The 26,570-nt window shown below is 30.7% G+C and overlaps 3 protein-coding genes and 1 long non-coding RNA gene across 10 annotated transcripts in view; 2 read left to right on the top strand and 2 right to left on the bottom strand.

Moving 5' to 3' along the window:
* Positions 1-2,201: 2,201 nt before the first annotated feature.
* LOC105836125 (ribosome-recycling factor, mitochondrial) lies at positions 2,202-3,772 on the top strand. Its single transcript, XM_012679948.3, has 3 exons — positions 2,202-2,353; positions 2,523-3,160; positions 3,501-3,772. The coding sequence occupies exons 2-3, from the start codon at positions 2,544-2,546 to the stop codon at positions 3,742-3,744; spliced, it is 861 nt and encodes a 286-aa protein (XP_012535402.1). The 5' UTR covers positions 2,202-2,353; positions 2,523-2,543; the 3' UTR covers positions 3,745-3,772.
* A 56-nt stretch (positions 3,773-3,828) lies between these two features.
* LOC105836126 (2-aminoadipate transaminase) lies at positions 3,829-9,896 on the bottom strand. 3 transcript variants are annotated; one of them, XM_036282746.1, is made up of 8 exons: positions 9,533-9,896; positions 8,266-8,450; positions 7,265-7,541; positions 6,849-7,010; positions 6,385-6,637; positions 5,090-5,204; positions 4,413-4,518; positions 3,829-4,336 (listed from the first exon to the last, which is right to left on the bottom strand). In XM_036282746.1, exons 2-8 carry the CDS (start codon positions 8,425-8,427, stop codon positions 4,098-4,100), a joined length of 1,314 nt encoding a protein of 437 aa, XP_036138639.1. In that variant the 5' UTR covers positions 8,428-8,450; positions 9,533-9,896; the 3' UTR covers positions 3,829-4,097. The 3 variants fall into 3 exon arrangements, with proteins under 3 accessions (XP_036138639.1, XP_012535405.1, XP_012535404.1); XM_012679951.3 differs by having other exon boundaries at positions 8,266-8,432; XM_012679950.3 differs by having other exon boundaries at positions 8,266-8,435; positions 9,533-9,895.
* A 405-nt stretch (positions 9,897-10,301) lies between these two features.
* Positions 10,302-11,389, top strand: LOC118644352. The gene is made up of 2 exons (XR_004962171.1): positions 10,302-10,346; positions 10,421-11,389. It is a non-coding gene; the product is annotated as an uncharacterized LOC118644352 (long non-coding RNA).
* Positions 11,390-14,258: 2,869 nt separating this feature from the next.
* The window catches only part of LOC105828088 (epidermal growth factor receptor), an 89,029-nt gene continuing 76,717 nt past the window's right edge, over positions 14,259-26,570 (bottom strand). For 4 of the 5 annotated variants that reach the window (XM_012666297.3, XM_012666292.3, XM_012666312.2 and 1 more), the window contains exons 3-12: positions 21,524-21,859; positions 20,730-21,114; positions 19,765-20,441; positions 19,288-19,417; positions 18,526-18,836; positions 17,983-18,284; positions 16,503-17,720; positions 15,680-16,091; positions 15,358-15,552; positions 14,785-15,092 (exon numbers count right to left, since the gene is read on the bottom strand). In XM_012666297.3, coding sequence (XP_012521751.1) covers positions 14,785-15,092; positions 15,358-15,552; positions 15,680-16,091; positions 16,503-17,720; positions 17,983-18,284; positions 18,526-18,836; positions 19,288-19,417; positions 19,765-20,441; positions 20,730-21,114; positions 21,524-21,859 — 4,274 coding nt within the window. Of the gene's footprint in view, positions 15,093-15,357; positions 15,553-15,679; positions 16,092-16,502; positions 17,721-17,982; positions 18,285-18,525; positions 18,837-19,287; positions 19,418-19,764; positions 20,442-20,729; positions 21,115-21,523; positions 21,860-26,570 lie in introns of all 5 variants that reach the window. The other variant, XM_012666315.3, reaches the window with a different exon arrangement.

Raw genomic sequence — 26,570 nt, 5'->3', positions numbered from 1 at the left:
CCAGGAGAATTATGTGCGTCCGGGGTTTTTAATATTTTAATTATTTATTTCCTTTACCGTGCTTTTTTCTAATAGCACCACTTATTGAGCGGCTGAGTAACAATTAAATATAATGAAATATATTAAATATAATATATTATATTATATTTAATAAATATATTAAATATAATAAAATTAAAATACTTAATAGACTTACAAGAGTATACCCTTGAGGCGAAGACAAAATCTTTTCATTGGAAAAAATAATCCGTTAGCGAAAGGGGTTTGTCTCTTCCATCTTTTGGATCTAGTAGTGCTTTTTCTCGAAAATTATAAGTTATATCCCAATTTCTTAATACGTTAGTCCATGATTCTCGACTTATTTTCAGCCATCGAATGGCTGTTTTACACTTTGTCTTCCTTTACTAAATATAATTTGACAAATTAGTTTACCAATATTTTATTAAAAATGACTCAATAATTAATCATTATCTAAATCAATACCTTCAGATGTACTTGTATTAATAGGCACATTTTTATTATTGTCCGTAGAATCTAAATTTATCAGTTAATTTATCAGTTAATTTTACTTTATTTTTTTTATTTGGACCATTTGCAAACGGCTCGTATGCATATGTAGTCTATAATATATTTTCCTAAATAAACATTATTTTATTACTCGTATTAATTTCAATTATTAAATTTTAAAACTAAATAAGTAAATTTTATCTCAATCTTAGTTGGAAATAATTCGTATATTTTCTTAGATACGATGTGAAACTTTTCAAAAGCAGGGCTACAAAAATGTTGTAAAGATAAAGATAAGATTGTCTATCCGATCTGCAACAAATGTTACTGTTGCATAATATTTTTTCATTGAATTTAATATTTTCAGCTTATTGTGAAATACGCGCCATTTTTTCAGTCTTAAAATACAGTTACTAGTTAGATACTGGTACTCACAAGCATTTATAAGATTTCTTCCGCAAAAGCTATATATAAAAGTTATTGCGAAAATAATGCATATCTTAGCCAGGACTGACCATCCTGGCTGAAATATAATTTTTCGCAAAAACTGTATATAAATTATTGGGAAAATAATACATACCTTAGCCAGGACTGACCACCCTGGCTGAGGAATTATTTCTCGTAATAAATTATTTGCAGTAATTCGGGAAAGAGGGGAAACCTTACAGATGCATTACAGCATTGAGTTAGTTCAGTACATCATATGTATCTAGCAATCTAGCTATAAGTAACTATTTCAAAACTGATAAACGTGTCGGTGCGGTTTATATACGCTACAAATATTAAATTTACAAAAAATTATTTAGCACCAAATTCTCTTGCTGTAGATCAAATAATGTAATAATGTAATTTTTAAAAATGCCGCTATTATATGTAAGGTTGTGTTCACGGTATTTAGTTTAACGATTGTGTGTTCTAATATTTTTACTTTTTCTAGTTCAAGTATCTTTACTTCTTTATATTTGATTGATTTTTTATAACTATGGCTGTTCCTCCCTCTATGTGTCTGTCATTTTTGTCGTTTCTTATTAATTTTTGAAAGTTATTACGTGTTTAACGTATAATATTAAGCTATTTAGCCACTACAAAAAAAAAACGCATATACATTGAACAAATAAAAAATTAATCATTAATATAGGAATTATTTGCTAATTATGTGTTATCTTTTGATGACAAAAAAATTTTTTTTATCACCAAAGTCTAGCAAATAATCAGCAAATAATTTATACATCGTTGATTTAAAATTTATTTAGTTTGCGTACGTTTTTTGTAGTATCTTGTTATTAAGCTATCTAGCCACTGGCAATTTTTTTTGTCACCAAAAGATAGCAAATAATTAGCAAAAAATTCATGTATCGATGATTTTTAATTTATTTAATTTATACATATACGATTTTTTGTAGTGGCTAGATAGCATAATATTAAGGGTCTCGTCCTAAGTGATAAGTAATGCTCCGTTTACGTTAGTCTATGGTCTCTGCTAATAAATAGTACATAGGACATGACAAAGGTAATTTGTCTTGTTTTTAGCTCAGAATTTTCGCTTTTATAGAACTTGTATTTATCGACGCACACCAAAGAACGATTTTATTGACAGGGTCGAAAAGTGGATGTGGTACGTAGTTCTGCATCGTTTGACGCTGATGCTGGCCGCTCTCCGATATTACCAATCGCAAATTTCTATTTATAGTCGATAACGTCACCATTCTTCAATTATCCCCGCGCTCCTGGCGCCCTTTTGATAAGGACGAAAATTTACCCATGTTGACGATCTATAATTTCTCGTCGGTGGTAATATGCTGTATTGAGGTTAGGTTTATACATTGAAATTTGAAACACGGTGTATGTAAGTAAATCAGTGACAACATATACAATATTTCATATTGTTTGAAAACGGGATAATTATTTAGTTTAACTCCGTAAAACGGAATTTATGAATATTACTAAATAAATATCCGACTATATATCTGAACATTATAATACTGCTGTATTCTGATTATATTTAATTTCATAAGGCATTCTGTGAAAATAAAAAGATGGGAAGTTTAATAGGCACACGTTTCTGTGCTAATACTCAATTAAGGAATCATACAATAATTTCAGTATTAAAATCAATGAAGAAATATGTGCATAATTGTTCATCAAATAAAGAAATATATAATATTCAAAACCAACAAGGATTTCTGCAAATCACTCAGTGTTGCCATATTTTAAATCTTTCACTTTGCAATAGTGTCAAAGTGAATAATGTAAAATATTTTTCTATGACCTCTGTATTGGCAAAAACTAAAGACCGTGGCGAAAAGAAACAAAAGATTCAGCACATTGATTATAATGAGTTAGAACAAGTTGTTGATATTACTAAATTAACTTCTCAACTCGACAAGGTCATTGAAGGCTTAAAAGATGATTTTACTCAGCATTTGTCAGTAAGATCAAGTATAGGTGCTATTGAGATGTTATCTGTTAAATTTGAAGGAAAGGATTACATGCTGCAAGAGCTTGCACAGATTAATCGTAAGCCTAAATTGATAGTGCTGAATGTATCTTCCTTTCCACAAGCTATCCCAGATATTCTAAAAAGCCTCATCAAAAATCAAATGAAGCTGAATCCGCAACAAGATGGGACTACAATTTATGTTCCTATCCCTAAGTAAGTTTTTTTTAGATGTATTATTATCTTATTAAGATAAAATGTTAAACTCTAATAATTTTTTTCTTTATTTAAAAGTTAGAATATATTATATTTTTGTGTTTTTTTTAGTTAAAAGAATTTAATATAAGAAAGTCTTGTGTTATGTTTTTAGATACAGGGTATTATTAGTTTTTTCTTCTATAAATTACGTGAAAAATATGTGGTAAAAAATACATATACAAATTATATCTTGTTATATTTATTTTTATTTATAAAATATAATAAATAAAATGTAAATATAAAAATTATTCTGATTTAGATTAATGCAAAAATATTTTTATTTATTTTTACATTACAGAATAACAAAGGAATATAGAGAAACCTTGTCTAAGAATGCAAAAAGTTTTTATGTGAAATGCTGTGACAACATTAGACAGATACGCAATAAACAAATTAAGGTTGTGAAACAAAAAGAAAACTTAGCTAAAGATCTGGCATTCAGGATAGAAAATTATATAGACATTCTTAGTCATCAATATGTAAATAAAGCAGAACAAATGCTAAAAACTAAACAAAAAGAATTATTAGGTGATTCTGAATAAATTTGTTTGGTTTCAAAAATTTATAATTTTAAATTTGAATTGTATTACTAATTACTGGTTACAAATATATATAATATTTAATAAAAGAAATATGTATATATATATCTTTACTTTCATAATATATCAAAGAACATATATTTGCGCGCGCACGCGTGTGTGTGTGTGTGTGTGTGTGTGTGTGTGTGTTAAATTTAATTTAACTTATACTAAAGGTATACAATACTTTTTATAAGTCTTACTTGTCTGAAATAGACAATAATCTGGATTTGTGTATACTTAACATATACATATTCTTTATACATTTTATCTTGTTTTTCAAATTCTGATAATTTTTAAAAAATTTATTAATGCCTTTAAGTCATTTTTACTTGTAATACTTGATTACTTTTATAATTAATCTTATGTTTAATGTATATTAAAAGTGCCTTGCATAAAGTTTGTGTCGCAGTCTCTAAAACTTCTTTTGTGTGAAATCCTATACTTAAACGTAAAAAATTTTTTGCTTCACCTTTATATGAAAATCGAACACCTGGTATCGCTGATACTTTATATTCCTTTTGACACCATTTGATGAATTCGGTAGCATCCATATCTATAAGAAAGTTATATAATTTTACAAAAAATTAAATGAATAAAAATAGTGTAAATAATAATAAAAAATTTGTTACCCGAAGGAAGATGGATCCAAACAAAATAACCACCTGCTGGTCGCTGATATGAACAACAGTTTGGCAGAAAATGATTCAATGTTGTACAAAGCATATCTAATCGTTCCTATAAATTAACTTTATTTATTTAATTTATATAAAAAATACAGTCTTGAAAGTAAATTTCTTAATTTTGGGAGAAAATTGGAGCATATAATCTATATTATTCACGCGTTTTAAAAGACCAAGCATTTGTTGAAAATGAATAGAAAAATTTTATATTGTCCGACTTATTTGTCGCACTACTTTTTGAAAACATAAATTTATTATTTTCATCATTATCTAAACTTTAGATAAAGCACTTTTAATTTTAAGTAGTGCCACAAATATTATGTAAGCCAGACGATGTTGCTAAGTCTTTTGAGATGTGTTATATGTTTTTATCTGCTCTCATCTATTTCCAAAAAAATTAGTAGATCTTATAATTTGAATATATTTCATAAATTGAGGATGCCTAATACTCTTGGTTAGAGTTGTATTAGCATTAGAAAATTTCTACATTAAGATAAATAATTTCAAATTTATGAAAACATTATTTGTTTTCATAGTTTTATGGAAGATTTTACCGTACGATTATTACTATTTTAAATTAGTGATATATTGTCTGGAATACAAAGATATTTATAAAATAGTATAACCTTGTAGATTTTTATAATCTTATCAAGGTACTTGTCCTCGAGATTTTCATGAAGCATACTCGTAATTACTCCGGAAACATAATGATTAACTGCTCCACCGCTGCACAATATGCCTCTAAAAAAGTTAAAATTAATGTTAAAATATAATAAAACAGTTATAATAAATAATCTCACATTATTTTGAATAATTGATATAATTTACGTTATTACATAACAAATAATATACATAAATGATTATTAATATGTATTTAATGATTATCTACTGAGAAAAATAAGTTATTAATTTGAATAAAATTTTTAATTTAATTCAGTTTATTATTTACTTAATATTTTTATGTATTTAAAGTTAAATATATATTTAATAATATAATTTAAAATTTAACAAATGAAGAATGAGAGCTTTTATAACAAAAATTTGTGAAACGTTTTTGGTTACCAGGGTTTTTTTGGATTATTAATTATGAATCTACTATCGGAATTTCAAAATTCAAAATGGCGGATCCAATATTGTAAATAAAAATGATGCATTTTGATATACTTTAATTAGTAGTTTTGAAACTTTGTCCATAACTCTTTTCATATACAATTTAAATTTGCAATTATTATTAAAATTAATATTGTGAAATTTAAAATAGAAAAAATAAAGAACAAGAAAAAATAATAAAAATAGAGTCGGATACGTTATATTTCTATGACTCTGGTTTTCGTGTTGTGTTAAATATTCGTTACTTTCCTTTCCTATATTGAATTTGTACATTTTGAATTTTGACAATTTGGTAATAAATTCATAATGACAGATCCTGAAAACTAAAAAAAATGAGATTTTGAAGTAATTAATTGAAAAACAAAAGTTTGCTACTTTTGTTTGTTATATTGAATTTTATCCGTCATTTTTTTCAAAATCTGATAACAGATTCGTGATTAGTAGCCTCCAAAATCCCTGGATAGTACTTATTATTAACTTTCAATAATTTTTTTCTCGAATTTTTTAAAATTAAAGTGATAACGCTATATGGTGTTGTCCATTCTTTATTGATGAAGTATTTTTTGTGTTTTAATTCAATGCATACTTGAATTGAAGAAGTTCAAATAATTTAAAAAATTTAGTCAAATAACTTTCTTTGCAGTGTAAAAACTGTTGCGTAAAATTAATTATTTTAAATTAATTAAAAATTATTTTTAATTAGTTAAAATGTTAAATTTATATTGAATTAAAATAAATTCGGTATAGTAGTTTTACACATAATATTCGTGTTTAATATAAATGTAATTCTAAAAAAAAAAAAATTTCTTACGATGTCTTTATAATGTTTACAATACGCGGACTGCATTCGATCCATCCAAAACGGATCGCGGGCGAAAATATTTTAGAGAATGAACAGTTGGATACAATGTTCCCTCTTTTATAATTTGAATCTTTTGGATTATCATAAGAAAATAAACGTTGTGGCGGAGATCCTTGTCCATAATAAAGCAAATTGTATACATCATCGCAAACTACTACTATGGAATTGTTTCGTGCAATTTCCACTAAACGTTTGCACTGATCTATTGAGAAATAAAATAATTTTATATACATGTATATTCTTGATTTATAAATTTTTGTATTTTGAAATAACTCGTGTATTAATTGAAAAGAAATAAATAAGAAATTTCAAATTCTTTTATTATAAAATAATATAGTGGATAGTTGTAACAATTTAAAATATATTCTAATATATTCTTTAAAATTTTCTACTATATGAAATACTTAAATTACCATGTGACAACGTCGTTCCAGTTGGATTATGAAAAATTGGTATTGTATAGAACATCGCCCAGAATATTTTTTGATCGTTTAGAAAAAAGTTGCTTTTTGCCTTTTCTTCAGTTATTATCTTTTCGAATGCATCTAAATCTACTGTGTCATTTTTCATTGGCACTATACAAAATAAAAACTTCAATTATAGACATATCTTAATTAACACTTTTACATAGATTTTTTAATAGAATGTAATACTATAAAGTAATTTATTATTTATAATTGATAAACATTTATTATTGTTATATTTCATTATAATTTATAATGAATATTTATACTTTTGTTGTTTTTATATAATTATTTTTCTTTTATAATTTTAACAGATCTGTACATTATTTTGTTTCACAAATATATAAATTTATTTTATCATCTACCTGTAACTATTTGAATTAATGGAAACTGTTTAAAAGCATCGAGAGCAATCATATAAGTAACTTCTTCTACAAAGATAATGCCATTCGGTGATAGTATGGTATTCAGTAATAATTGAAGACCATGTGATGCTCCACATGTTAATATCAGTTGCTCTCTTTTTACGGGATTGTCATATCGTCTGCTTAAAAACTTTGCTAACTCATCGCGACATTCCCAAAAACCCGCCGTGATACCATATTGAAAGAGATAATATTTCCCTTCATTTTCCTCTTCTTCCTAGATAAGAATTAATTTTAGATATGGATAATTGCAGAGTGTTAATAAATAGATAAATAAATAAGTGTGTGTGTGCGTGCGGTGGAAAAAGAGAGGCAGAGAGAGAGAGAGAGAGAGAGAGAGAGAGAAAGCACCGAAATTGGAACAATTTCCCTAATTTGGTACTTCCTTATTTCTCAGAAAGTAGATATTGCACCGTATGAATGAACACCGGATAAAAATATGACCTGCTTAGATGATTAAAAAAGTAAAAATTCATGCTTTATATTAGTAATCACATAACTTATGCGAGTTAAGTGCAGCGGACATACATACAAAGTATACTTAGAAAATAATATTAAATAATTTGATATTTTAGAAAAAAATGAAAGAATTTATTGAGAATATGTAATTAATTTTAAGTATATTATCTGACAAATAACAAAATTGAATCCTATTCTATCTAAAAAAATGCATGTAAAGTCGCTTTGTCACATCTCTCGAAATTTATTGTTGTTGCGCGGTGCTGATTAATTCTCTCGCTGCGCTTACTTCGTGTTGCAAAAGTAGCTGCCATTGCGATTGAATTTTGACAGCTGTCAAATTTGTATAGATATTATCTATACAATTATCGTTGTAATTTATTTTTAGTAAAATATTTTTAGTAAATGAAAAGTAAAAAATAAAAAGTTTAGTAGCGCGCATCTGTAGTGTCTAATAAAATATTAAAATAATTAATCATTACCAATCTATGTCGCGTAGATCTATTCAGCATTTTTATACAATGTTTTAAAAGGTCAGGACCAGGTGCTCCGACCGATAAGTTTATGGCCTCGTGATGGTAAACATTAAATATTGGATCACCATCGAACAAGTGTCTCAAATATGGATCATGAACAGTATCCATATTAGCTGCTGAAGTTGTGTAATCTTTTTTAATTTTTAAAAATTATCTTGCAAATCAAGTATCTATATATATATATATATATATATATATATATATATATATATATATACATATATATATATACACACACACACACACATATATAAAAGTGCTTGTCAGCTTGTATACATATAATGTATTTATACTAATTTATAAAAAGCACTTATTTACATATGCATTCATCAATACCTGTTTATTTATTACCTAATCTATTATAAGTTTCCATACTTAACACATAATTTTTTATAATTATTTTTTATAATTCTTGCAATTAATTTCTTTGTTTATTAAAAAAATGTAATAATATTGAAAATATTTATTACGTTTAAATTAGCATAATGTAAATTCGAGAAAATTTGATTCAAATTTGAATCAAAGAGATTTGATTCGATTCAATTCAACCTCGTATGTGCTTGATTTACACATCTTTATATATTAAATTAATATTAATAATATTAATAAAAAATAAATTAAATTAATAATTAATTAATATTATTTATTATATTTTTTTATATGCCATAAAATAAATTTTTTGTTATCAAAGGACACATTTTGTTCTTTTGCTTTGAGCCCTGAAATGTTTAATACCATCTTTGAGTATTAACATCTTTTTAAATAAACGAATTTACGCATTTAGATTGATAAAACACGAATTATACATCATATATCTTTTGTATCACAGTTGTAATTACTAAGTATTCAAATCTGTAAAATTTTAAAGATATTTTTATGGTAGTATCATGATTCAATAGATTTTTATGATAGTATTAAGGAGCGCTCCAGCATTCTCTTATATATAAATATGTAATGTTATATAAATTTATAATAGATATTGTTTTTGATAGATTTTTATGATTTTTCTTTTTTGGTGAATATTTGTGAAGATAACATAAATATTAAAAATCTATTATTAAAATAGATATCCTTGTAGATATCTCACGGAAAGTTTAATGGACATTATGTATGGATAATGTTTTAGTACAAAAAATTTTAGGACCGTAAAATTATATATTTTGAAAATACTGAGTATATTCACTTTTATATACTGTGTACTGAATTTTCTTACATAAATCGTTGAATTTATTGAGTCTTCTCGGATAAATAAAATAGTACACAATACTTTTATTTTTACATTGAAGGAATGCCGACACTAAACGTAAAAATTTGTGCTAGAAATATCTTAGACACAGATATCAGTATACCGTGCGATTACTCGCGAGAGACTGAATGTGAATACTGCAATAGACATTCTTTACGACTATAACGTATACATCGCCCGTGTCTTTCCGTACAGTTCCGTGAAGTGCCGTGCACTTGCATATCGCATCATTTATCATTGGATAGTAACCACTCGGTAAAAATAAAAATATACATATATAAATGTGTATAATTATATACAAAATATGTATAATTATATACAAAAATAATTATATACAAAATATGTCTATATATGTGTGTTGTGTGTATATCCATATATGTATATATTTATATTGGGGTTTATATTGTTTATAAAAAGACTCAAGAATAAATTTAATTTTGATCTAACTGGCCAGATTTAATTGAATTAAATTAAGGCACTACGTTTTGATATATAGGCATAGGTTTTGGTCCTTTTCAAGTACGATACGTACATACGTTACATTACACACAAAAATACGATGTATGACATATGTTCAAATAAATCGTCTAAAAGACAAGATAACGAATTATATAATAAAACTAAAGAGTGTACGATCACTCCTCTAGTTGTGATTATTTTTTACTTTCCCTTTGTTCGTTACCAGCTCAACATCTTATTACGAAATAAGTAACGCAATACTATGTCACTTTTATCAGAATTTTCTATTTTATGTCTGTATTTTTCATGACGCACATTATCTGTAAGTACTACTGTAATTGTTTTCTTTTTAATTGCGTACAATCTTTGATTTTATATAATTATCTTGTTTTTTAGATGATTTATTTGGACATGTGTCATACATCGTATTTTTGTGTGTAATGTAACGTATGTACATATCGCACTTGAAAAGGACCAAAACCTACTGTCGAAACGTAGTGCCTTAATTTAATTCAATTAAATCTGACCAGTTAGATCAAAATTAAATTTATTCTTGAGTTTTTTTATTCTCTTACTGGCGAAGTAAAGATCACGTTAGATTATTATATTGTTTATCTTGTGTGATATTTTAGATGTTATTTGGTATGCAGATTGTATCTTTCGTAAGACTAATATTTATGCATAGAAGTATTCTTAGAACGTAATAAGGAAAATATTCAATAGAAAACGTATTCTTTTTTCTTTATAAATAAATTATCTTCATTACACACGGGAGCATTGCATAGTGAACATAGCTGGAAAAATATTGAGAAATGTTTGTAATTTAAGCGCTAAATTATTTAGGTTTAATGAAAAATAACAAATGATAGGAATGATTGTTCTTTATTACAATAAATTTTTACGATATATAATGATACAATAAAGATCTATAAGTTCTATGTCCACAACCGAATGGCAAATGCAACTCTTCGTAAATTACATAACGTTTGATTACACTGTACAATTTCTAATTAACATGATCAGTTGCAGTTCAATTTACATATAGAAGACCAAATCTGCGAGAATGAGGAAAATGAAGACATTTTCTTGGTCCACTCAAGGAAAATCATATGTGTTTCCTCGTACGGCGAGTAACGCGTCGCGTAAATGATATATTACAAAGAGAATTTGTTATATTAATAATTAGTAACACTTAACACAATGTACACGATACGTATTGGCTACATTATTACGTGTAAGATACTGTACGGTATGCAGCGAGATTGAAAATCAGTGCGGATTTCTTTGTTTCTCGCAAGCATTTTTTTTTACAAATGCTCTCACTTTTATTTCGATTGTGAATATAATAAAGAAAATATGTAAATACTTTGTGGTAATTCATGATTAATATCACTTTGTGTTTTTAATGTCAGAAAAATGAATAATTTATGTGTAAACGTATATTCTCTTTTCTCTACCCATATAACAAAGTCTACAGGCGTATCTCTACAGAGACAAATTTTGAGTAAAACATGCTATCAATTTTTAATGGCAGAAGGGCAACAAATTGAACACAGAATCTGTATATCTTATGATGTTGGCAAACTGCTGTTAAAAATATAGCACAGCTTGCTAACTGTTATACCAGTAGATTGGTGGTAGAAGTCGAAAATTTAGATAGTGACATGTCTGTATTGCTACTTGCACTCATAATGTGTGTTACTATCAGAACTGTAGTAACTAATTCCGTATTTATTAATAAATTGATGCCCACACAATATAATATAAACTTTCGACATTAATTTATCAATAATTTGCCGACAATTTTAAAATCGTCATTAAAATTTGTGTTGTTATTGTTAGCAATAATTTATAAGCTATTACACGATGTTACATTATCGCAATGCGAAGTAACTTTATGTTGCTATCTGAAACAGTTAAAAGCACATATGCACACTGTTTTTTGCGTATTGCTTCAATGCTGCTATATTCAAAATTGAAGACAAATATGAGGCTAGTTTGTCAATATCATAGTCAATATCAAGTAATCGCAGATTTGAGTAATTTTGCTGAGACATTGGTTATGCTCAGGCATTTGCAACGCCTGCTCGAGTTCTGCCACTTCTGCCATCAATCTATTGACATAGTATGTCAGCAAATTCTGCCAACAGATCCTCTGCAAACTGATTGATGGCTATGAATTTATAGTAAAAATTTGATTGAATTTATTGGCAATTTGTCAGCAAACTACTATTTTGTTATCTGGGTTTGAAGTCGATATTGATTGCTTACATATAAAAATATTGACATAAAAATCAATGTGTTGGATGATTTAAAAATATAGAAGTGAATGTTTTAAATCCGAACTTATATGTGTCTTTTTTTTTAGAATGACTTGATTTGATTGCTTTATAATACTATTAAAGAAAATATCAAAATTAGAGATTTGAATTTATTGATTATTGATGTCATGTAACTAACTGAAAAATTATATGCTTATAATGTAATATTATTATGATTTTTTCTTCAAATTACAAAATGATTGTATTGATTATAATTTATCAATATTACTTCCAAAAGAGATTACCAATCTCGCGCACTCTTCTGCTCATTTCTAACAAATGCAAGGCTTGCAGAACAGAGTTCCCGTGAATTGATTAAATACAATAAAATCCATTTTACATTATAAAATTTGTTCTTTCGCGTATTTCCTTCTTTGTTTTCTGTACAACATGGCACGTCCTATCATACTGTTACTTAGTGCGGTTGCATAATACGAGTTGTCGTATTTTGACAACGTACAATTACTGATTTCGTTCGACTATTTTCCGTTTCTCTTTTGTAGAGCATTTTTGTTTACTATCTTATTCGCTAAATTATGTATTATGTACAAATCGTGTTTTGTATAAAAATGTAAATAACTGATAATTCCCACCCTAAAGCCAATTTTATTGATTCCGCTACAAAGACGATGGCATAGGAAGGAAAAACGTTTTTGAGTTTGTTTATTCCTTCATTTTTAAGTAAAATCGCATTCTTCTGCATCGATTCGAATCTCGCAAGGCGAATTTATTTTCGGCAGTAAAATAAGACGATGTAACTTCGCTGTCGTAGCTTACTGCGAGAAAAGGAAAAATGATGTGCTAATCATTACGGTATTTGAGTGTCACCCCCCTCTCTTAGAAGAAAGTAAAATAATTCATATCACAGTCAGCGGTGTACCGTACAAATATTTTGGCCTGGTTGCCCTAACGTCTAACAGTTTGAGCGATAAATAATTGATTTTTCTTTGTCTTCTTCCACATTAAAGCAGATTAAAACAAAGACTAACATTAATCAGATTTATATTATAGGTGTTGCAAGCTGGCCTTTGTAGCGGGACCGCTTAACTTTTGTCATTCTAAGCGGAACACTTTATAAATACTAAAACATCTTCAAAAACATTAATTAATTTGTAACAAGAGTTCATACTGAACATTAATAAAATTGAAAAAAACATTGCCATTTTGAATATACACATACATACATACATACATACATACATACATTATTCTAAATTTGAAATTAAACGTGTGTGTTTATAAAACGTGTGTTTATAAAAAGAGATTTGTTATTCAGTGATGTAAAATGTCAATAACAAATTTATTTTGTATTTAAGGAAAAAAGAAAAATTAAAAAATGTTAAAACAGTTGTATATATAATGTATTGAGCAATTTCCTGATGTATTTCAAGTATTTTGCTCAAAAATGTAGATATTTAGAAAATTGTTTTTGTCATTTCAAAGTTTTAACAACGATCATGGATTTCTTTGGAAGTCGCTGTAACCTTAATTTTTCGTTACTTTGCGCTATAATTTTTCTAAAAATTCTCAATTCTAAAATTTGATTTTGAGTACAAACATATTGAGTACAATCCATATTTTTAACCAAGTTGAAAAATAGATATTGTTGTGAATAGTAGCTTTCAGAGTGTACAGATATATTGACAAAAGTAAATAATAAGAGAAGCAAAACCTCAGTTTATAGCTTATAAAATTTATAAAGATCAACATTCATAATTTTATAATTTTTTAATTTCAAAAAATTGGGCCGTATTTATAACATGTATATAATAATAGAAATATTATTATAAATACAAATGTAGAGAGATTTAGTCAAAAAAGTAAAACCATTTATATCATTTTCTACATTTTGTACCATTATATATATATATATATATATATATATATATATATATATATATATAAAGACTGAATTTTCTTTTGTAATGGCAAGGCCCAAAATGCCTTAATATAATTCTAAAGAAAAGCTATTAAGCAAAGACGATATTGACGCTGTCGTTGCGAAATAAGTCCTAGAATATTTCTTATTTTCTCGAGAAGCTAATACGAGAACTAATTTATTTACAAGCCACGACGAATGGCACATTAAGAATATTTTTGCACTATACTTGTTTGTGAGTATCGCTCTCGCGCGATTCCCATTTCCGGTATGTGTGTCATTATAGTCTCTTTCATTTTACTTATATTCCGTAATACGAGTCTCTAGTTTATGTCTAATCACAATCGAGCACGGCACTTAAGCGAAGTGTCCTTTATAAGTACAATAAGTCCTGTACTCGGAAATTGAGTAACTGTAATGTGACCAGATGATGCTGCGATGATGAAACTATGCTCCTCTATTCAAGATTTATCTTTTATTCCAGTAAAAGTTTCTGATCATTATGATTCCTTTCAAAATCTTGAATAGTTCTTAATGCATCCTCAGTAGCATCACTAGAATCACACCGTTGTTTCATTTTTCCTAAAAGGTTTTAGTGGCTGCAATTCCCGTTCCAACCGATCAAAATCATTATAATATTCGTGATCTGATTCTTCTTCGGAACTTCGTTGCCTAATTTGAGACCCAAAGGCACCATTTGGCAGAACTTTTTCCAAGTCCGGCGTAGGAATACCTAATGTCTGTGGCGTGAGTGGTCCCTCATCCTGAGACATTATGTATTCCGGATTGTCCAGTGACGTTTTTCCTTGAATTGTTAGGAAATCTGGATATTTTCGGAAGCCATTGTTCAACCGTTTTGATTCGGGTTCTAGATAAAATAAAAATAATTTCGGCTTTGTAAAGACCAATATATACATAATAGATAAAAATAATATTTATATAAAATAATAATGAATAAATAAATAATAACTGTGAAGTAACAAATAAGTGGATTAGCAATTATGCGCAAAATTATACATTAAAAGTATAAATAAATATAGTAAAAAAGAAATTTGTGAAAGTAAGATTTTGTATTTTTAATGTTTACAAAATAAATAAAGTTACTAATAGTAACAAGTTTCACTTCCACTCACCTGTTGGCTTAGATTCCCCAATGAGATCCATGTATTGTGTCGTATTGACTGGCAGTTGTGGCGACGGCATGAGATAGTCATCCTCATCTAATGGCAAATCCAATTTCAAGTTTCCAACTTGAGCTTGCTGATGCGCAACAATGTGCATTACTTGATTTACTTTTGTATCAAAACAATCATCCGTCACATCGCAATCTGAAATTTTTCCATTAATTCATTAAGTTCATCCCATGATGTTTGCATGTATTTCTTGATTTAATATCAATCACTGTTATTACCAGAGAAATTCTATTCTTTTTATTTTAATTGATGTTTAGCTTACCTCTAACACCAACCATCTTCAATGGATCCGAGCAATATCTCGAATTTGAGTTATCTGATCCTACGACATGCCCGCAGTGAACATTGGGATGTATTGGGGCGTAATGTGTGTGCTGACCGGAATTGCCCGCTTCATGCGACGCATTTGCGCTCCCATGATTTCCGCTATACCTCAAGAGCTCTCTGTCCCAGTTTTGCTGATTCTGCGGCGTTGGAGAATCAGCGGCAAGCGGCTTGCCGTTCGGCCAACATGACTTCACCGGCGTATTCGGCGGCGAGCCAGAAGTACTTGATGCAGAAATCGCGGGCGGAAGTGGAGCGCGTGACTTAGGTTGTAGATACTCGTCAGCATCCACCAGAGCTTCAGGACCATCCATCGCTGATGCGAGATTTCGTATCATCTCCTTTTCGTCCTAAAAATTCAAATTAATGAGATAAAATTAAACTATATTGTTAAATTTTTTTTTAAATTTTAGTTATTATATTATTATAGAAAAAATATGTTACTAAAATTATCTTATACTAGGAATTAGAAATATATTATTTGTTTATTTTAAGCACGTCACTTATGCATAATTTTTTATTGTGTTATTAGTTATTTAATAAAATTAAATATTGATTATTACTAATATATTTTTATCAATTTGAATTGCTTTTACATGTATAAAGATGATATAGACAATTTAAGGCATTAATATGATCGTAACGCAATTATCAATAAAAATTATTTTTACTGTTTTTTAATAATTTTTAATTATTATATCAACATAATTGTTTTTAGTAATAAAAAATACAAATTTTATATACAAACTAACATAAATTACCTGTAGTGTATACGAAGGCAGTCTCATGTATTTATCCCCTTTAATGGCAAGATATCGACCAGGATCTCTGGACATTTTCGCGAAATCTTCTGCCAGTTCCTTAAAGCTAGGTCTAGATTCGGCGTCAAGCATCCAACATTTAATCATAATCATATATACGTCAATCGTACAAATCGCGGGCTGCGGTAATCTTTCACCTTTCTCCAGTAATTCCGGCACGTTTCGAGCAGAGACATTTTCGTATGGTCTACCACCATAAGTGAGAACTTCCCAAATAGTCACCCCAAAAGCCCACACATCCGATTTATGATTAAACACTCGATGTTGAATGCATTCTAATGCTAACCATTTGATCGGCATCTTCCCGCCTGCAGCTTTATATTGTTCCTCATTAATATCTAATAATTTAGCAAGTCCAAAATCGGTGATCTTCACGCAATTCGGAGTTTGGACGAGAACATTTCGCGCTGCCAAATCTCGGTGAACCAATCTTCTCTCTTCCAGATAAGCCATACCTCTCGCGATCTGTGTGCACCAATTTAACAATGGTTTCGAACCGATTTTATCTTTGTACCTACGTACAAAGTCTAGCAGACAACCAAGAGGCATCAGTTGGGTTACCAACATCATCTGCGACGTCATGCATACCGCAAGTAATTGTAGAAGATTTGGATGTTCAACACTAGCCATAATATAAGCCTCATCGAGAAATTCTTTGGATGTGTTTGCACCCGTGCCATCATGAAGAACTTTTATAGCAACTGGAATCTTTACATTTTCTCCTTCAGGTACCCAAACGCCTTTGTATACATTGCCAAAAGCACCATAACCCAATATACCGCCTTTCCTCATCTCTTCTTCCTTGATGATTCGCAATTTGGCAAGATTTGGTTTCACACCTGTTGGTCGAAGCGGTTCGTTGTCGTCCAAACCGGTCAAAGCCATCGTCATCTTTACTGTATTCTCCTTGGCTTTCGTTTTTACCCGCCAGAAGTACAGTAACACACCAATGACGACAATAAACACCACTAATAAGACACCAATGCCACCCAAAACTGCTGGATGAAATTCATATTCCATCTGATAGCCGAGGCCTATTATTTCTACGGAACAGTATGGCTCGCTATCAGGGGGGAAAATTTTGTGAGGATATTCCTGTGGACAGGTCTCTGTGCAGTTAAAGGATGTCGAGTTGTCGCCAGGATCACCTAGCCGGTCCTAAATACATAAATTGTATAAATTAATATTATAACTCTCAATTCTTGTACACAAAGTATAATTTTTACAAACTATATTATTATAAATTGCAATACTAAAGACATGTATTTTGATATCAATATAGTAAAATAAAAGATATGTTTTCATTCTTTGCTTTATATTTCATTTTTTCCTCAAGTATAATGTACTAAGATAGATATAATTGCGTAATAAAGACTCTATTATTTATTGCCATGACTATTTATCTTTAATATTAACGTACAATATAAATTTTATAATTCCGGCATTTGTAGCACTGATTAGGGCCTGGTCCAAAGCATCCTCGGCACTCTCCGAAGCACGGTATACATAACTGCGTGTCAGCATCCGCGAAATGATCAGTGGGACATTCATCCTCGCATTGCTCTCCTCTTTTATACTTGGTGCATTGTTGACACACTTGCTCATGGAAGCCGTATCCTGTGCACTTCTTGCAACGTGGGTGGCACTTGCGACAGACAGCTTTTCCAGCGAGAGGTTTTAAAGAACCTTGCTCTAATGGACTCACCCATTCATAATAATGTCCTGCAAATTTTATTTGCAATTATTTTTGAACATTTGTAGAATTAATAAAAATAAGTATCAGAATCACTGTCTACATATATCATGTAAGTTTCTATTGGCCAATAGTTAAAAAATTATTATTGTCGTAAAAAATTGTCGTATAAAATATCATTATTTTTCCATTTTTCTGTAAAATAGAAATATTCATACGTTGAGACAAAAATCATGAAATAAAGTCATAATGGTAAGTCGTATGACTTACCATCGGGACACGGCTCTCTCTTCTGCAAACATCCCTCTGGTATGTTGCCGTTCATAATTGCCTTTTCGCAACTATGACATCCGTTGGCGCCTATGTTGTTCTCTGGTCCCTCGCAACCGCCTACGCAGTTCTCGTGGCAGTGTTTACATTGACCGTTGTCGTTGTACTTCGAGGATGGACACTCAGGCACACAGAACGGTCCGTCTCGCACGTGTTTGCACTTGATGCACTGGTCGGCATTAGGGCCGGTGCAGAATCTGTCGCATTCTTCGTGACACATCTTACAGGTTTTTTCGTCCGCTTGATAAATTCTGACAACACAATCGTAACCAATTATTAAGTGACATCGAAATATCATGTAAAAAAGTAAAATAATATGTGTAAATAAAAAAATTAGGGTAACATGAAAAAAGAATAATGCATAAAAAAATAACAAAGCTAAAAAAATAAGATGGTACAAGTGAAAAATTACTTAAATATAATTAGAAATCAGATTGTTTGCCATTTTTTTCACTCACTCTTCTAATGCAAGTGCGAATTATAACGATAAAAGTGCACGTGCTGCATGATACACACGTAATTTGCTTATGAAGATGTATAAAAATGAAAAAACAGAATTACGAAAATTGAAGCTTGAATTTTCGCGGAAAATTTTCGATTTACCTTCAATCCATGATCTAGGAGAGCAATTTCGATTGGACAGAAGTCGTATTATTTTTGAAAATTTTTTCATATTATATAATTTTATGCTTGTAGACTTACCCTGGTGCAGTGCAATCTTGAACACAATCATTTCCTAGAATAAAGTTTTTGCACGATAAACATTGCTGTTGCCCCGGTCCCCAACATCCTTCGGTTGAACATTGTTCGTCGCATACAAGACCGTCCTTAACTGCAATTTAAACAATTTGTCTTTATAATTTTATATGTAGAAATTTAACGTAACTATAATTTAATCTAACTTATTTATTATAGTAGTAAATAAATACTATTCAAGTATTTATGTATAAATAATACTGATCATATATATTTTTAATTTATTATTATTATTAATTATTATTATTATTATTAATTTTGTTTTCAAAAAATAAAAATAAGAACTTTAACAATAAAATTTATCAGCAAATATATTAAACATAAAATTTAATGCACTCAGAATATCCATAAAGAAGAATTGATTTTTAAATTAAGTTTATTTACATAGGTTTATTTATACCCAAATCTTTTTATTATACTTACTGCATTCGCTTTCGTTTCGATTACTTGACAAAAGGCTTTCATGTTCGGATGATTTCTTGATTTTATTCCAATTAATACTTTGTGCGTAACACAGATTTTTGTTCTCCAAAATAGCGATCGAGCCGGAATAAATTTTCTTTAAGGAACTAAGACCGAAGGATACCAAAGAAGTCTTGACGATGTACAATGATGCGAAATATTCTGTGAGCGTTCTGCCTCCGATCACCTCCAGATTCCGAAAATACGAAAGATTCTTGAAATCCTGGTGATCTCCTTGAATATTAAGATAGCCCGTAATCTCTTTTAGCGTTTTGAAAACTTCTAATTTATCGGGATGCATCTTTTCGTATCGTTTGCCGAATGTATAATTTGGATAAACGTGCTGAAAACCCTCGAAACTCTGATCCAAAATTGTGATAGATCCTTCGATGATCGTACAATCCTTGAAGGTGTCGATGTTACCAGAATGCACCTTTTCCACGCCTTTGCAGGTTTTCGGGCAAGGACCGTCGCAAGGAACACATTCACCGTTTACCGCTTTCTTCTTTGGTGGACAAGATCTCACGCACGCACCGTTGTCCTTTAAGAGATGTTCTGGACAACGTCTCACGCAGGTCGCCCCGTACGCGTACTTTCCATCAGGATTGGCTTCCCATGAATATGTTGTTGGATTGTATCTAAACGTATCATATTAACATTTAAATATTAATAAATTTTGTTATCAATTTAATCCTCTCTCTATCTCTCTCTCCCTCTCTCTCTCTCTTTCTAAATAATATTTACATTATAAGCAAATTTTATTCTAAGTTTTTCATATTAATTTATTATTTAGAAGTGTTTAGAAAAATATTATTTGTTTGATTAATTGTGAAAAAAAATAGTATTGCTTTGTATTGTAAAATCTTTCGTAGCATTTTACATCAGCCTTGTAATAAAGATAGGTATGAGTATATGATGTGACTTACTTTTGCATAGGCGGACATTCCTGCGTGCATACGCCATCGTCAAAGAAATTCTTACAAGCAAGACAGTCACTTTGTTTGGGACCGGTACAACCACCCGCGCAAAAAAGATGGCAACATTCCCGCGGATTAGGGCCAAAGCACCTGCCCTGCCAACACTGAGGTGAACAGTTTGTCTTTGAGAACTTCTGGCAGTTCTCCGGACCTTCGCCCCAGCAGCCCTGTTCGCAACTCTCGTCGCACGCTGGACATACGCGTTCTGGTGATGTAAAATTGTACACATAAAAGTATTTCCCCCCTTGTCCTGTGATTATTTCTTCCCAATTGATAGTCTTGATGTGGCAGAGATTGTAGTTGTTGTACATGCCCACACTTCCGTTGAGTATATCTATGACAAAATCAATTGCGACAAATTAGATTTTATCACAAACGAAATAATAGGACGTCTTGAATTTATCGCTTAAAATGTTCTTTTGATATTATTATTTAAAAAAAATTATTAATTAAGAAACTATCAGATTTGTTTATTTGTGCAGAGCATTAAATTAATTATTTTAATTGTTAAAATATGTCTGTTTATTTTCACGTTGACAATCACAATTATAAACATAAAATATAGGTATAAGTCATTGGTTCCACTTTACACGAATAACTAAATCAATATTTCGAGGTATCATAAAGATACATTATTTATTGCTTGAACTTCCAGTTAACTTGAATACAGTTTTACACCTTATTTTGCTTTATATCTTTATATCTTATATTAAAAATTTGGAATCAGGAGATAGGCAACGTACCTCTAAGGGACGGCATCTCCAAGTTGTGCATTTGACACATTGTAACGAAGAGGGCAAACTCATGGTCGTGAATATTGAGCTTAAAAAGAGTTCTACCACGGATGATCTGTAGGCTCGGGAGGACGATCCTGCGCACGTCCACGTGACTGATGAGCACGTAACCGGTGACCTCCCGTATGTACTGGAGGAAACTGAGATCGAAGGTTTTGTTCTGGAGCCATGTAATCTCCAGGTTGCCATCGACGTAAGTACAGTTGGTGTACCGGTCTCGAAGATTCCGGTAGTGATGTTGTTTGTTGGATGGCACGGAGAGACGGCCATTTGTACCAATGCAAACTATAAGCAAAATAATTAATATATAAGTTACATTTGTAAATCTATATAAGTAATAAGACATATAGAGAGAAAGATTGAAATGTAATCGAAGAAATTATCATTATTCCGATATATTCGTCACTTTTTTATCGATTTCATGAAGTTATAAATACATAAGGAAATAATAATAATAATAATAATGACATGTATATAATAATATAACTATAATATTTCAAACATATAAAGTTAAGATTGCCTGGGTTTGCAGCTGTTCTAGTGCTAAATATAATTTTTTTTAAATTTAATTTTCTCTTTCTAAATATTGATACTCAAAAGTATATTTATAAAATCCTCCCTTACTCGAAAAACTGAAAAGTAGCATTTTTTTAATATAAAAAATATTAAAATATTATTAAATAATAATAAAAGAGCAGGCAAAGTTTGATATTAATTAATTTTGCTAAATTCCTAAAAATATGTGACCGTGTGAATTATTTCCTTAAAAAATTCCCGAAAAGCACTTTTTTCGATGTTTCAAAGGAAAATAGGTTTTTAATATTTGCTTTTAATCGCCTGCATTTATCGTTATGAATCAGTTCCATATTCAAATTAAAGCTGCTGAAGCTATGAATGATCTAACGGTATTTGTTTATCAATGATTATTATACATAAATTACATATAACAATATCTTTCAAGTATATACATAGTTTAAAACAGTAAGTTTATTAAGCATTCACGTGACGGTTCAAATTGAACCCAAGTATTGAGATTGGATGTGGTTTTTCTGTATGTAAAAGAAACCGTGCGTAATTCATTTCCGATTACGATAGTATGTAGATACTACCCACACTGTCAAGAGTATTGTGATCTATAGATAGTGGTCCATATACGAAACGTATTGTATTAGTGGGCGAACTACCTCTATAAAATGCAGTACACGTGCTGTCGTGATTTCGTTGTGCAATTACAATCTTGAGTTGACTGTGTTTAAATGACCCAAACTTACATTCAGAGGTACCATGTGTATACTTCGTGTATAAGTATGGTAAACGTTTGTGGCTTACAAAACAGAACAAACATTCTCGTAAATATGAAGTTGCTCGTATTTCTTGACAAAAATAATTATTAATCGCATATCCATAAGAATTAATATTAACATTGAAAGATATTTACATAAACTTGACATGAACTACTTTCATGTACAAAATAAAATTAATATACAATTCTTTTCTCTCTTTAAATAAACTTAAATTTCTATCTGATAAGATCGAGAACGAAAAATTAAAGTTTATAATTACAGAATAATATTTTTATTACACAATTTTTTATGTGCGATAGTAAAAGTAATAAATTCGATGTATGTTTATGTAAAAAAGCTGAAATTTAATAAAATATATCTACAATTGTTATATTTCTAAAACAATATTTAATTAAAATGTAATTTTTTATTGGAGCATTACATATTAATATAAAAATTCTTTATTCTTTTTTATATTTTTTAATTAGAAATATTGTAAGAATTCTGGATAAAAAAATCAAAGTGCGTTATTTAAAATAATACACAATAAGAAATTACGATATTTTGAAGAAACATTGTTTTACTGAATATAATTCTTTCTATAATCACTTCTGATAATTATGACATAATCACAAATATCAAAAAATGCTATATAAAAATGACTAAACAAATAAAGTCTCCTTGGCACAAAAAAAAACGGCCATATAGAAAAGAGCCCAAGACTTTATTAGATAGCTTCGCACAAATTCCTTGTGAAGCAAAGAAATGATCGTCGATCGCGAAGAGCATAGTCGCACGTTCGCTCCCCCGGAATTTGGTTTTGCTCGCAACTTAAATCGCACTCGCATCTTCGTTCGCAAACGAGCGGCTGCGATCGGCACGCGGTGCCGAAAGGACAGTCTTAATCTGACCGATGATCGGAATCATGCGAAAATAATTGTACGGTAACGACATCCTTCTTGCGTGAGGTACCCGGACTGGAGGGGGATGGAGGATTGTACCGTAGAAGAAGACTTGTCGTTGCCGACAATGCCGGGGATCGTGGACCAAGGAGGGAAAGAAGTGGCGGAACGAACGCGAACTCGAGTACTCGAATGTATTTGTATCGGCCAGATGCTACCGAGAGTCGCAGGATGCCAAATGCGCGCGTACTGTGGCATGGCGCCAGGAGCCTCGAGAATGCAGACTGAATGTGGATCTGCATTGGCGATGGGACCACGTAGGTTTTCTGTCATCCTACCTTTTGTCCCACAAAGTCGAGCCGCATCGAAGATGAATGACTTGATTGTCATAATGAAGAAGTATGACGAATATTTGTCGGAATATTTGTCCTGCGATATTTCGTCGGAATAAGAAGAGTACTGCTGTGAAATCGCAGAATTTATCAGATGACGTACGGAGAGGTTTTCACCAAGCGAGTAAAACTTTCTTGTATAGTTCGCATCAAGAATGATAATAGATACTAAATTAAGTAGCGTATCGATGATGAGATCGGTCAGACTTTTTATACTTGCTTGTATTTGAAGTATCTGTCGAATAGGGAGAGAAAAACATTTATGTATAAAATTTGTAAAAAATTACGTGAATTGATGAATATGAAACTTGCTTCAATAAATTTTTTCGAAAAAATGTTTTAAAATAGTCTATACGAATACGTTAATTAGCAAAGTTAGATAAGCTTGTTTGCATTCTACGCGGTGTACAGTAAGATGAAAGTACATAAGAAATTACTTAAGAGGCAACTTTTGATAATTGTTGATAATTTTTTTTTGTAATCGTATCATTTTCCTTCGTATGTTCCGTTTCATCGTGCTATTTTACAACGGAGCAAAGTTTTCTATTTTTTTTCTAGATTTATAAAGTTTAGCTTTCCAAAGTTTAGCAATTATAATATATTTAAAATATATTATAATAGACCTTCCAAATAATTAATCATAATAAGCTAGAATAAGAGTCAAAGTTTGTATCCTATTTTATTACTTATATGCAATTCTTCATATTTTTTGCTACTAAAAATCGACAATGTATTGCGTGACTGACATTTTTAGAGCTAATGCAATCGACAGATGCTATCCAGTAAACGAATTATGACGAAAACGTATAGTGAGTCGAACCAACATGTTCGGGAAGAACTTATGGGATGTATTTGGTGGAAGGTGGTCCGATAAAAAAAAACACCACAAACGTGATGGCCGTGCGGACGTTTAGACAGGAGAAAAGTGGAAGTTCGCCGAGAAGTGTCGGTTAAGGTCGGCGGGCCGACACGTTCTTCGTTCTTGTTTTCCAAGCTCCGAGGCTTGCTCACCCGCGCAGCACGAAATTCATCATTAGATCCTTGGGACTGGGATACACGTCGGCAGAAACGTGGTGATTATCCCCGACGGCGGGGCTGCGAAAATTGCCCGGCGAGAACCGCTCGCTCTCGCGCGTGGAATTAACATTCTGCCAAATTTACGACGCCTGCACCGCAGCTGAAGACAATGGTGATATTGATTACGGGCGTGGCGTGAATATCACCTTCTTCGCCATTATCTGCAAGATTTGTAGGAAACTTAACCTCGCTGCTAGAACTGCAACTAGTCATCGTAGTTTGGTATTAGAAGTAATGATCGTAGTTATAAGATATTCATTTTGTTCCCTGAGTGGATACACTACTGTTACAATCGCTTAGGAAATAAATGTGGCAGAAATGGGCAATTAAAGAAATAAAGAAAAGTGAGGGGGAAAAGATAGGCTCTTAATTTAGTTTTGAAAGAACTTCAGTATAAGTTAATATAGAAGCCTCTTCGCGTATTTTATAAAGGAGATATTTATGTCTAACAGTTATACAAAGAAAATGGCAACGAAAGCTGTAATTTCACAATCTCAAATGTAGCGAATGATAAATTTGACAAGAATCGCGAAATATGAGTGGCAAGGAAGATGTAGGATATGAAGAAACCAGTGGCTGACGGGACGCGACGCCGAAATCCCGCGGTGAGATGAGATTTCTTTTGTGAACGTAAAAATAGTGCGTTGCACCGAGCCATATGTGGTCCTCCGACCACCTTATAGAAAGAAAGCGTCGAGAGATTTTTATGCGACACTTTAAAATGCTCCGTTCTCCATTAAAGTTCTAAAGTAATACGAAATAACCGCACGCCAATGGCGGCGGCAACGGCGGCGCCGTTTATTTGAGCTCGTAAACATCGGCACTGTCGAGCCTCTCACAATCCCCACCATCGAAATCGTTTCTGGGTGTTAAGACCCCTCTTTCCCTCCTCTTTCACCCTGCCTTTTCCTCCTCCTCTCCCCTGTAAAACGGAGCCCTGCGGCTAAATGCCCGACGAAATAAAATCTGGGTATCGTAAACGCGCGAAATAACTATTGGCTCGAAATGCTTGAAGAAAAGAAAAAGAGAACTTAAGGTGAGAAAGGATTTTGGAGTAGATATAAAAAGAGAAAAATTGAGAGAGAGAGAGAGAGAGAAGAGGGGGTGGGGGGAGAAAAAGAGGATGAGAAAGGGGAGAGCAATTTATTACTTCTAGGAAAACTCAATAAGTAAAATATGTATAAAAGTAGTAATAAATAGGCAAATAAATGTATAAAGTAAATAGTAAAGGAAAAGTATGTAAGAAATAATTTAAATTAGTACACAATAAAAGTTAAAGGATTAAAGATACAAAAAAATATGAGAAAAGAAAATTTTTTCACTTTTTTCAAAAGGACTTAGA

Source organism: Monomorium pharaonis, chromosome 2 (assembly GCF_013373865.1).
Source record: "Monomorium pharaonis isolate MP-MQ-018 chromosome 2, ASM1337386v2, whole genome shotgun sequence".
Taxonomy (NCBI): Eukaryota; Metazoa; Arthropoda; class Insecta; order Hymenoptera; family Formicidae; genus Monomorium; species Monomorium pharaonis.
This window is presented reverse-complemented; position numbering and strand designations above follow the sequence as displayed.

What these genes read in the sequence shown, in the direction of transcription:
- LOC105836126 (XM_036282746.1), bottom strand. Translation starts at nt 8,427, where the DNA reads ATGGATACTGTTCATGATCCATATTTGAGACACTTGTTCGATGGTGAT. An exon ending in GATCTACGCGACATAGATTG is followed by an intron (nt 7,542 to 8,265) that starts GTAATGATTAAT and finishes ATTCTTATCTAG; the next exon opens with GAAGAAGAGGAAAATGAAGG. An exon ending in GTAAACATTATAAAGACATC is followed by an intron (nt 5,205 to 6,384) that starts GTAAGAAATTTT and finishes TAACTTTTTTAG; the next exon opens with AGGCATATTGTGCAGCGGTG.
- LOC105836125 (XM_012679948.3), top strand. Translation starts at nt 2,544, where the DNA reads ATGGGAAGTTTAATAGGCACACGTTTCTGTGCTAATACTCAATTAAGG. An exon ending in ATTTATGTTCCTATCCCTAA is followed by an intron (nt 3,161 to 3,500) that starts GTAAGTTTTTTT and finishes TTTACATTACAG; the next exon opens with AATAACAAAGGAATATAGAG.